The following is a 12,122-nucleotide window of genomic DNA, read 5'->3' on the forward strand; positions in this document are numbered from 1 at the left end:
TCAAGCTTGAGTCCTGAGTCAAGTTCAACCCCTAGGTCAACGACTAAGTCTTTCTCCAACGGGGCCAGTTGCCCAAGGTCAAAAACGTGTTTGATAGACCACTTGCGCTTGGATGAAAGACACTAGCCACCGTCTTATTTTCATTAAGATTCAGGACACCGTTAGCCAGCCAAACATTTACCTCCTCTAAACATGCCAGGAGGCTCCTAGCAGCACCATTTGGACCCTTTTTCATGGGGAAATAAACTTGACAATCATCAGCATATAAATAGATGCTCAGCTTATGATATCACACCCATTCTTACAAAAATATTCTCATAACTAGTTGAATTTTACATGGCAGATTGTGTATAATGAAAAACTCACCTTTTACTTTGAGCTGCATCTTGGCGATAGGTGAACCTGGACTGACATGAACATCGTGAAGTTCGTCCACAATCTGTGGTAGTTGATCATCCTCGGCTACAGATTCAAACGTTTCTGTTTCTCTACTAAAAAAGACAATTGACAATTTGGTACCAAAAGTTATTTAGATTATTCACTGTGTCACTCTTAAATACATCAAAGATCTAGTAATTTACCTGGAGGCATAACCCTTGGCACTGACGTAGGATGAAGTCTCAGTAGCATCAGCAGCAGTGTCATAATCGGAGCTGCAAGACACTAAAGGAAATGATAATCATACATGATTAAACAATGGATTTTATGTTTTTAAAATGTTGCATCATCAGATATTAAACATTCATAAAAGCACAGATGTTTAAGATGCATATGTTTCCATTTACTGTCAACTCGAAGCTCAGCTTTAGTAGCTGCAATGCCACTGCTGTTTTCTGCTGTGCAGCGATAGACACCCATGTCAGTGGGCAGCACAGTGGTGATGATGAGCTGGTGGCAGCCCTCTTGGCCCTCATTGATCATGTAATGGTCATTCTCCTCCAGGAGTTTGCCATCTTTGTACCAGCGAACAGTGGGAGGGGGCTTGGCAATCACAACGCAGTCAAAGCTGACAGGATAACCATCCGGAACATCCTGATTTTGTAGCTCTGTCAAGAAGACGGGAGCAGCTGGGAAACAAGAAAAATATTTTAGGAGTTTAAAAAAATCAAATAATACTGAATATTTACAAAACTATACGAACAAGTTTGGAAACTGTGACTGACAAAATGATATTGAAGATAACTACTCCTTACCTGGAGCTCCAGTAATCAAAGAAGGAGGCTGTCGATCTTGAGTGGGTGTCTGTGTTCCATCCTGAATGTAACCAGATTTTCTAATTCGCAGCTCTACTTTATTAAGCCCAGCTGCTATAATGGCGGTGTCCACAGGGACGCCATGGACTGTAAACATCTCCTGGAATCTCTTAGAGGCAACTTCAGCCTCTGCCTGGGATTCAAAGCGAATGTAGATGTAATTTTCATCCTCACGGTAAGAGTGAGGATCTGGGGGGCGCAAGTCCCCTTCATCAGCGCTGAGGAATGGTTCTTCCTCAACATCAGGCGGGAGACGTGTGCGCAATAGGCGCCTGAGACGTCTGCTTGCCTGTCTCAGGGACTCATCCATCTCACTACCAGAGGAGCTCTCAGGCTCACTGTCGGCACTGTAACCCACAGACAGGGGTCGTCTCTCCGATGACTCTCTCACTGTTCCTACGGTCACCTTTGCGCTGTGAGAAGCGACTCCAAACTTGTTGGTGATCTCGCAAGTGTAAACCCCCGTGTCTTTGGTGGTGATGGCAGTAATGACCAGAGAGCAGGTGCCATCATTGTAGATGTCAATATGATGATGCTTTCCATCAATCAGTTGTTCTCCGTCTTTCAACCAGCGAACTTTATCAGGTTTACCTTCTGTCAAACATTCCAGATGAATGGTGTCATTAGGTTCTTTGGTCTGCTCTTTGAAGACGTCTTTGAAGACAGGACGCATGACCTTGCGAGCCTTGTAGCCTTTGAAGGCAGCTTGAATCTTAATGGCCGCATCTGTAAGCTCAGGTTCATCCTCTTTTGAAATCTCCATAACATCAGTTTCTTGTGTAGATACCTGTTTTTCATCCATCTGCTGGATTACAGTTGTTTTTGCTTCAGTCTGTTGTACTGTTTTCTGCTCTGTCATTTTAAAATGAGCAAAGAACCTATCGGTGGCCAGAGTCTCAGCTTCAGTGGTGGCTGTGACAGCAGTCGTGCTACTCGTTTTGAGGTAAGACACAAGCGTTGAGCCCCCAGAAACACTCTCCACCTCAGAGCTGATGGACTTACTCAATTCTGTCTGCTCCTTGGCAACAATGGCCCGATCCCTCTCAGCAGATTTGATTTCTCCTTTTTCTGATGACTTAAGTTCAATCTGTCCTTTTTTCTTTTGGGCACCTTTCCCACCTTCCTCAGGTTGTTCAGTGATGGAGTCCAGTTTGGGCTCTTGACTCATACGTCGTTTCTTGGCTGATGCTTCCCACAATTCATGAAGGTCACCTTCTTCAGCAGCTTCAGGAGGCAGACTGGGCTGCTGCTGCTTTGCATCTATAAATGTGACCATAATGCAGTTAGACTTAATGTACTTGTAATCACAACAAATCTCTAGAAGGGATGAATGCCTTGTGGGATGTTTTCAGGGTGAGTGGGTAGCAGAAGTTAGTCAGAGCAATAAGGGGTAGAAAATGGCAGGATTTAGTCTTACCCGTTCATATTCACGAAAAGCAAACATCTTGCCTCGAATTGGCTAACAGCTACAAAACTCTTTTGCTGCTTCCTTTCGCTCTTCTTTCTTGGGTAAAGAATGCAACACTGTTGCACAAATAACACTAGCCCTAAACATGTTTTGCCATGTTGGTGGGTTAATAATACTAATAGTTAGCTTCTACTCGCCGAGATGTGCTCTGCTTTCTTCTGGCCACAAAATCAACAGAGCCTTTCGCGATCACCGAAGCCATGCTGCCTAACTTTTTCTGACCCGAGCGTTTCCCTGCCTATTTTCTTTTGGCGGGCAATGCGGGCGATAAGGGTTTTTTCCACATGTGACCAACCGTATTTCAAAAAGAACAATTATCACACTGTTTCTTAGTGAAACTTTTGCTTAAGGTCAACAGTGCCTAATTTGCAAAATGTACAAAATAATTATCCATCTCCATTCCAGTTGGGAAAGATGTACTAAAAATCATATTTTCCTCAAGTTCAAATCCACTTACCAAGCTGCAACGTCAGAGGAAGTTCAACAGGCTCTCCAGTCCCAGCTCTGTTGATGGCTGCCACTCTAAACCTGTATCCACGCCCTGCAACAAGATTTTCAACCACAAACTCTGTGTTGCAAACAGGCTCAGAATGACATGGATGCCAGAGAGCACTGTCCACCAGCCGCTTTTCCACCCTGTATCCCAGAATGGGACTCCCTCCATCGTGCAAAGGAGTGAACCAAGACAGCGTGACGGTCTCTGCGGTCTTACTGAGGACTTCTGGCTCCTCTGGAGGATCAGGCACAGCTGTTGGTGTAAAAGAACCAGGACTATGGTGATCACATGAAAACTATGTGGAAACCATAATTAATATACCGATAGTCAAAATGTAAAAACACAGCAGCAATCAAGAGTGGATAGCTGATAGCATCCTATCAAATGCTGCTAATCAAACACTTACTAATGATTGTAAGCTTGGCCAATGAGAGAGCATCTCTGGCAGCAAAGGTAATTTCCTGCTGAGGCATGAGAGGGGCCTGTCTCAGGATGAGATTATAAGAGCTGCCGTCAGCCCTCATAACCCAGAGGTCACCGGGGTTTATCTCAACTCCATTAGCATACCAGACCACTTCTGTTGCAGGAACAGACTCATTCAGCCTAACGCTAAATTCAACCTTCTCTCCCACTGCAGCCACTTTGTCCTCCAAACCTTTCACAATCTTCAGCTTCCAGTCTGATGAGAAAAACATTTGTCACATAAGATAAAGGTTTTCTTGCAGCCTATATGGGTTTGGATGACCTACCTTTGACAGTGAGCTGGGCAGTGGTAGAAGCTGCACCAGCTTTAAAAGTCACTGTGCAACTGTCTTTAACCTGCAGCTCTTTTAAAAGGAGGAGATGGCGACGGCCACTTTCGAATGACACTACCTCAGCCTTGGAGGATTCTTTCACTGGTTTCCCATCAAGAAGCCAAGTGAACTCTGTATTCTCCGGGCGAGAGAGGGCGCACTCAAAGAGCGCTTCACCTCCAGCAAAGGTTTCCGTATTCTCCAGGCCTTGAACAATACGTATAGGCTTGTCTGTAGAAAAAGAACGAAAACACAAGAATAAGAGGAGACAATCAGATGGGATTTTATAACTAACAAGACACTGAATGTCAATTAATTAAAGATTTTTCTAATGGGTAGAAACGTTGAGAAGATCCATGAACGATCAGTTTATTTGGTCAAACTACTGTTTGACATATAAAAAGAGATTCCCTTTTTCTATGTGGAGGGAAGCTCACCTTCCACATGAAGTGAAGCAAACACACAGATGCCTTCAGCCTCACAGGAGTATGTCCCCATGTCCCCAGTAGACACGCGGTTAATGTACAAGCGAGCCACATTCCAGTCCTGCTCCACTACCACCCTTCGACCATCAGGCTGCAAAGGCTGCCCGTCTTTCTTCCACTGAGCCTTGACTGGCCTCGAGAACTGGCAGATGAACTCAGCTGGTTGGTTTTCAACCACCAAAAGGTCCTCCATATCGCTCACCAGTTCAACTGTGGGATCTGAGATTGGAGTCAGGGCGAGGGTTTGGGATTTCAAGGAGGTCAAATTTTCAGGATTTGGCCACGAGTTGATATGACTAGGACATGCCAAATAATATGTGGGCTCATAACCCCCAGAAGCATGCTTTTATGTCAGTGGAATTGTGTTTTTGTGGATATTAGGATTTGATGTTTATATGACCAATGTTTTGGAAGGGTTGAACTCAGAGGGGTTAAAAAGTCCAACTGAAAAGTTTCATAGCTGCTCGAAGGTTAGAGATTTTAAACGCGTGAATGTTAGGGGAAAGTGCCATACACAAAGAAAAGTGAATGGAGCGTCTGGCCTGTATGGATGGGTGGAGCAGCACTTTTTACTCAAAACATGTTTATTATTTGGTGGCTTATTTTACAAATCAGAATCAATCACTTTTATCACTTTTATCCAAAGGCACACACATCTTGATGGCTGCTTATCCAATCGTATAATAATCACGATCATGCTTTTTTAGATGTTTTAGACAAAATGAGTCTCTGGTTTGATTTTTTTATCTACTGTAACTGTATGATAGAGGATAATTTTATAAAATAAGTATTTCATTCAGTTATTAACATCTGCTTGAGTGAAAACCTAATAAGTAAGAATAAAGAAATATTAACTTAATTTTTAATAAACTATTTAGTAAATGAAGAAAAAAATCTAAAGGTTTAGTTCAATGAATAGCCTGGCAAGCTATCCTATAAATGTAAATATATAGTCCGCCCATGACCCATAGATAGTGCTTGGTCGTGGAGCAGCCTCAACGGTTGTCTTTCAAACTGTATGCAATTGGATAGCCCGAGGACCAATCAGAGGAACGAACAAAGTGACATTTTTGTTGCTCCAGAAATCAGTCAACGGGGTAGTCAGTCATACATTGTCGAAGAAGAAAAAACAAATACATCCTTTTTTAAAATGAATAACTTAAGGACCTCCATCTGCTCGTGTCTCAAAAAAAAAAGCCCAGAGTCAAGGCGGATGGCTTCTTATACTGAGCCAGGATCCTCTGGAGGTTTCTTCCTGTTAAAGGGGAGGTTTCCTCTCCACAGTTGCTACATGCTTGCATAGTATGAGGATTGATGTAAAGACATTGACGCCTGTCAGTGACTCGATACAATCTGCTGGGTTCCTTGTATGGGAAACTATTTTACTGAATGGCTCAATGAACTAAACTGTATTGAAATGTTGACTGTGTGAAGTGCCTTGACACAACTCGCCGTGATTGGCACTATATAAGTAAACTGAACTGAATCGCCCAAAGCTGATGTTAAAGCAAATTTTTCACAAAACATTACAAAAAATGGAAAAATGGTAACCTAGTGAAGTTGACCAAATTCTTGCTTTGCAAAGTTTGGTGTAGGAATGCTCCATTCTGGCGGGCCAATCATAGCTCTCTATAGGGGTTTCAAACTGATAGAGCACTGTGATTCTTCCACAATAGTGGGCCAATCACAGTGTTCCATCCACTTTGTGGGCCAATCAGGGCTCTGTATTCGTCTGGTGGGCGGAACGATGCAACGGAGTGGAACAAGATGGCGACAGCTCGTTTGAAACAGCTTTTACATCAGTTTTGGACTATTTGGACCTGGGCTTTATCAGGAGTAGATAGATGTATTAAGTCCTTTATTTACAAAAAGGATGTATGTTTGCCTTCTTTAACAGCGGACTGCCTCATTTACCGACATCTGTTCTGGTGAGTAGTCACGTTGTTTATTGTCCAGTTGCATGTGGAGATCATCTGAAAGACAACGGTAGAACTCGCCTCGCGACTGAGTGGAGCGTTGCCACACATAGTAACATGTTAATCTAGTCTGGCTTGCCAGGCTACAAGAATGGCTTGTTTTAATTATTTAAATCTTTCATGTTTTAGTCTCAATTATCTGTTTTTATTATTTTATTTACAATACAAAATAGGAACTCATGAGATTTCAAAGTAATAAACACAATCATGATTATCAGTATCAGCAGCTTAAATTCCAGTGCAATTTCGACAAAGAAATTCATAAAAGTTACAATTTGTAGCCTCGTTGTGTTCTAAAACGTCTGTTGTGGTGCTTCACCCAATTATTTAGTAAGACTGTGACAAAGCATACAACATGAAACTAATCATTTTTATATTAATCATTTGTTATTAAACACAAAAACAATGTGGCTCATGCATGATAATGTACTAAGATGTCAAAATGCTTCAAATACTATAAACTTTTTATTAAGAACCCTGCAGAAAAGTATTGGGAATCATGCTAGTCTTCATTTCAATGATTTAGATGAAAACATTTTCTAAATATTCCTTCTGAATGAACACTGCCAATTAGGGCTGCAACAACGAATCGATAAATTCGATGAAAATCGATTACTAAAAGCGTTGGCAATGAATAGGATCGATTCGTTGTGTTGCACAACTCTTCCAAAAGCCCCCTCCCCTCACGCCCGCCGTTGCACGCAGACCGGAGAGCCGGCAGGCGTTTGAAAGAGGACCATAGCAGAAGCAGCGAGACCCAAAAAAAGTAAAAACTTCTAAAGTTTGGGAGCATTTTCAGTTAAATCAGGCGAAGACATTCGTTACTTGCAACGTTTGTAGGTCAGACTTAGCATGGCACGGGAGTGCTGCAGTGATGATGCAGCATCTTAAACGCAAGCATGTCAGAATCATCAGCGAGGAAGGAGAGAGCTCGGTGTCCGGGTAAGTTAAAAACTTTTCAAAAGTGATTCACCCAAGCCCCGAATTATCACACAGGCTAGACATGCCCTAAGCTCGTAAAAAAAAGTCTACAAAATTGTAAGCGCGACGCTATTAGATAGGCGGGGGGGGGGGGGGGGGGGGGGGGCGACTCGCGCTGCTGCGAACCGGTTCCGCCGTCACATTCCCGCAGAAACTGGTTGATCACACCGGGGCCAGACTACTAGCATGTGGCTTTACAACCACAATGTCCTCAGAAGCGAAAACGCTTTTAAAAGGGAGGGAGGAGTCCTAACTGTTGCTGCAGGCATGTTGTGTGAGTGCAGTTATATACTGGTTAATATATTTTTGGGTTCAGTTGCTTTCATGTGGCCTAATGTGAGTCTATTTGGAATCATTGGAATGATCAGCAGCATCTCTTGATGTGAATTTATGGCAGTTGCCCAGGGCATCATCGCAAGGAGGATGGCATTCATTTACTTTTGTTTTATTTGGTATTTCTCAGTCATTTTTGGAAATAGTGATTCATTTTGATTAATTCACAGCCTATGTTTAATTACATTGAAAAATTAGTTGTTTGACATCCCCAATTATAATAAATGTCTACAGATGAGATCAAACAAAACAGATGAGAATTGCCCTTAAAGAGCAAGTCACCCCCAAATAAACTTTTTTTGCTGATAAACTAAATAAACGAGTGTCTAATCATGCTGCAGACACGTGTCGTCAATAATTTGGCACTTCAGTGCATCTTAGTTAAAATTTAAATATTCTGCCTAAAACTGGCAGTGTTGTGCCGTTGTCAGGTAAAAACTCTGCACTGTATTTTAATTAAAATCTGCCACCGCTGTTAGCTAAGAAGTATGCTATGATGTAAACTGGTACATTATGATGTCACAATGCTGTCATGAGCCTGAGTGTGTGTGTGTATTTGTTAGCGGCTCCGCCCTCTCGGTCTGCCAGGCAACAGCATGTGTTGCATTTTTCAAACATGAAGTGGGAGTGGAGTTAGACTCTGGTAGGGGTTGACTTGCTCTTTAAGCTGTTTAACTTGGACCAAGCATTTTAGGTCACAGATAGGTGTAGCGTAGGGTCTCTGTCTATACACCTTATAAGACAATTTAGGTGATGGCATGTTGTTTTTCTGCTATTGAACTGTTTTCTAATAATGTTGTGTTTAATAAAGTGAAGGAAGGAGAAAAATAACGTTTCCCTAACAGCTTTTAAAAATGTCCCTATGTAATCTGATTAATCGATTAATCGTGTCGAGACCCCATCCGATTCATCGATTATCCAAATAATCGTTTGTTGCAGCCCTACTGCCAATAGTTTTATGGTCTGTTTAAGTGGCAGCAACATCACATCATTTTACTTTCATTAAATTTAAAGGAGACCTTTGAATTCTGTAGAGCCCTAAACGAGAAGTATACTTAAACAAGATACCTTTGACTAAGAGCTTGGCCGATGAGGTTAAACTGCCAGTTTTGAAGGTGACATTGCCAGAGTCATCTGTGGCCAGGTTCTTAAAGGTGACTGTGTGGATGTGGGACTGCTCCTGGCCTATCTCAATGACAGAGCTGCTCTCCAGCAAGGTGCCATCCAACCACCACTGCACCTTACCAGGAGCCCTGCCAGACAGCTGGCAGGAGAAAGTTGCCCACTCCCCAACAAAGACGTCAGTGTTCATAAGACCAGTTACAATGAAGATCTCCTTCACTGTTGAACGAAACACACACGCGCGCGCGCACACACACACACACACACACACACACACACACACACACACACACACACACACACACACACACACACACACACACACACACACACACACACACACACACACACGCACACACACACACACACACACACACACACACACACACACACACACACACACACACACACACACACAGTTTTTGACTTAAACAAAAACAGTTTGGCGGACAGACAAATGCAAGAAAACTGTAAGAAAGCTACCTTGAACTGCTAAAGAAGCTGTAGTGAGCTGATTTCCTGCATCACAGGTGTAGTAGCCACGATCTTCAGGCTCCAGGTTATGTATACAAAGCTCCTGAATGCGTCCTTCCTGTCTTATCTCGTACTTCTTACCAGGCTGGAGGACAATGCCTCCTTTCCTCCACTCAACCCGAATGCCTGGCTTAGACAGTTCACAGCGAAGGGTGATATTGTCACCCTCTACACCATTCTGGTTCTTGAGCTCTTTCTGGAAGAACACTGGAGCACCTGGTGGGTTTGAAAAGGGAAAATATGACGAGATGCTGGGATGAAAGGGTATGACATCATGGCAGATGACAAAAGTTTAAAAATGCTTCAGTGGTTTGATCCCAATTAGTTCCAGTCTTGAATTTGATCATCAAGGAAAGAAAACTTCAGGATTTTTTACCTTGTACAGTCAATGTGACATCACACTGCTCGTCTCCTGTGTCGCAGACATATGTTCCTGAGTCTTCAGACACCAGGTTATGGATACGAAGCTGGTGGATTGCCCCATTCTTCTTCAGGTCATATTTGAGACCTTCTCGAATGCTCCTTTTGTTCCTGGTCCAGGTGACTGTAGCATTTGGGTCAGAGATGCTGCAGGCAAGAGTGACCGTTTCACCCTCTAATGCCACCGTATCATGGGGCTTCTCTACTATTAGCACTGAAAACATGAGAAAGACATGATTCAAAAGCAGTCTTTTCTCATCTTAACAGCTGTTATATGATCCTAATTTAATTATTCTGTTTTAATTTTTGAGAAAAATACAAAGGTGCTTCATTATATATATATATATATATATATATATATATATATATATATATATATATATATATATATATGTATCACACAATATCTGCCAGTATTTTATTGGTACTGATTTTAGAGTGTAAAGCACAAAATTAAAAATGTGGTTGACGACGATATCCATAAAAAGTTTAGTTGCCAATGAAGACAGGTGAAGATGAAATTTCCTAAGTGAACATGTCATCTTCTTTACCTTTGGGTTTCTCCTCAACCAGAAGAAAAGCCACGCTCTTCTCATCCCCAACGACGAAGGCAACATCACCCGATTCATCTGTGGTCACCATCTTCAGCACCAATCGGTGCAGTCTGCCGTGACTGCTCATTTGATTCAGATCATTATTTTGAAGGAGGTTGTCTCCAAGCCACCATTCCCCATTAGTGATGCCTGAATGCGAAAGTTCAACTTCAAAGATGGCATCCTTGCCCGTCATCACAGTGATGTCGCTGAGCTCTTGGACAATGCGTACGTGTTCTGAGGGTTAAATAGGAGGTCAGAAGTCAGGTCTAAGCAGATCCTCCAAATGTCTTCACTATGAGGGCTTATACATCTAGCAAATTTAGTCTCCTGACAAAGAACGATCCTAGAAAATTCAATGGAAGTGGACAGGCTGATTTAAAGGTCAATAAATTCATGGACCTTTAGATCTGATAATGATTTAGCTGTGGTCTGTTACCTTTTACAGTTAAGGTTGCAATGCTTTTCCCACTTCCTGTTTCACAGATGTATTCCCCACTGTCCTCCATCATCAGCTTGTGTATAACCAGGCTATGGGTGGTATCCTTCTGCTGCATGGTGTACTTTTCACCCTGGGAGAGTACAGTTGAGCTCTTTTTCCAGGTCACTTTACAGTCAGAACTGGACGTTTCACAGGACAGTGTAGCTTCACCTCCTTCTCTGGCCTCTTGATCTTCCAGCTCCTTCTTGAAGGATACTGAAGATGCTGCCGGAAAGACCAACTTATTAAGATGAATCATCTTTTTAACGTTTGTTGACCTTTCAGATCCTAACATGACATCCACAAAACACACAAAGTCAACAATCATACAGACAGTGCAAAATGTATTAAGTCTCCTAGAATTTGTTTTTGTTTTTTACAATTAGAAACTGCTCGTTGAGCCTGGAGCATAAATCACTCCCATCTACTGCCAGACCATGGGGCCACTACTGCCCAAAATGTGAATGAGGGTCTGTTTACCAATAAAATGTATTTTCTGGTCCCATTCGATTTGTGACATGGATTTAACATATGATGTCATGAATTTTAAATGGATACTGTGCAACTTTTTTCAGATTTTTAAATAATTTTCTTGAGCGAGTAAAACTGGGGTGACGATGGCACAGGGGTTAAGTGCCGGCCCCATAATTAGAAGGCTGCAGGTTTGAGCCCCGCTCAGTCTGTCGCTGTTGTTGTGTCCTTGGGCAAGACACTTAACCCACCTTGCCTGCTGGTGGTGTTCGGGGGGACCGGTGGTGCCTATGTACGGCAGACTCGTCTCTGTCGGTGTGCTCCAAGACAGCTGTGGCTGGGTGTGAATGTGTGTGTAAATGTGTGAATGACTGATTGTGTTGTAAAGTGCCTTGGGGGGTTCTAGGACTCTAGAAGGCACTATATCAAATACAGGCCATTTACCATTTTTACAATAAAATGACCTTTTACTGGGTTATTGAAAAGTCACTCAGACCCCACCGCCCTAGATTGCAGGCGGGCAGATAGGGTGGGGGACGGGGGGGATCTGTCCCCCCAGATTCAGATCGACCCCGATCCGTCCCCCCCAACTAAGGCCAGAAAGAAAACAAAATCTGAGGTTAAGCGCTTGAAGCTCATTTTTCCAATTACATTGAATGCAGCATGACGTAAACAAACACCGACTCCAGAGGCGCCAAAGTGGTTGCTGCTAGGA

At 42.7% G+C, this 12,122-nt stretch overlaps 1 protein-coding gene across 9 annotated transcripts in view; it reads right to left on the reverse strand.

The window, feature by feature from the left end:
• obscnb (obscurin, cytoskeletal calmodulin and titin-interacting RhoGEF b) overlaps window positions 1-12,122 on the reverse strand; it is a 65,842-nt gene that overhangs the window by 18,611 nt on the left and 35,109 nt on the right. For 6 of the 9 annotated variants that reach the window (XM_054741191.2, XM_070541655.1, XM_070541653.1 and 3 more), the window contains 13 exons: window positions 10,895-11,161; window positions 10,414-10,692; window positions 9,819-10,076; window positions 9,392-9,658; window positions 8,855-9,127; window positions 4,449-4,715; window positions 3,967-4,242; window positions 3,624-3,896; window positions 3,179-3,469; window positions 1,194-2,513; window positions 786-1,067; window positions 582-663; window positions 367-491 (listed from right to left, as the gene is read on the reverse strand). In XM_054741191.2, coding sequence (XP_054597166.2) covers window positions 367-491; window positions 582-663; window positions 786-1,067; window positions 1,194-2,513; window positions 3,179-3,469; window positions 3,624-3,896; window positions 3,967-4,242; window positions 4,449-4,715; window positions 8,855-9,127; window positions 9,392-9,658; window positions 9,819-10,076; window positions 10,414-10,692; window positions 10,895-11,161 — 4,260 coding nt within the window. The remainder of the gene's footprint in view (window positions 1-366; window positions 492-581; window positions 664-785; window positions 1,068-1,193; window positions 2,514-3,178; window positions 3,470-3,623; window positions 3,897-3,966; window positions 4,243-4,448; window positions 4,716-8,854; window positions 9,128-9,391; window positions 9,659-9,818; window positions 10,077-10,413; window positions 10,693-10,894; window positions 11,162-12,122) is intronic. The other 3 variants (XM_070541652.1, XM_070541656.1, XM_054741197.2) reach the window with 3 other exon arrangements.

Source organism: Nothobranchius furzeri, chromosome 11 (assembly GCF_043380555.1).
Source record: "Nothobranchius furzeri strain GRZ-AD chromosome 11, NfurGRZ-RIMD1, whole genome shotgun sequence".
Lineage (NCBI taxonomy): Eukaryota > Metazoa > Chordata > Actinopteri > Cyprinodontiformes > Nothobranchiidae > Nothobranchius > Nothobranchius furzeri.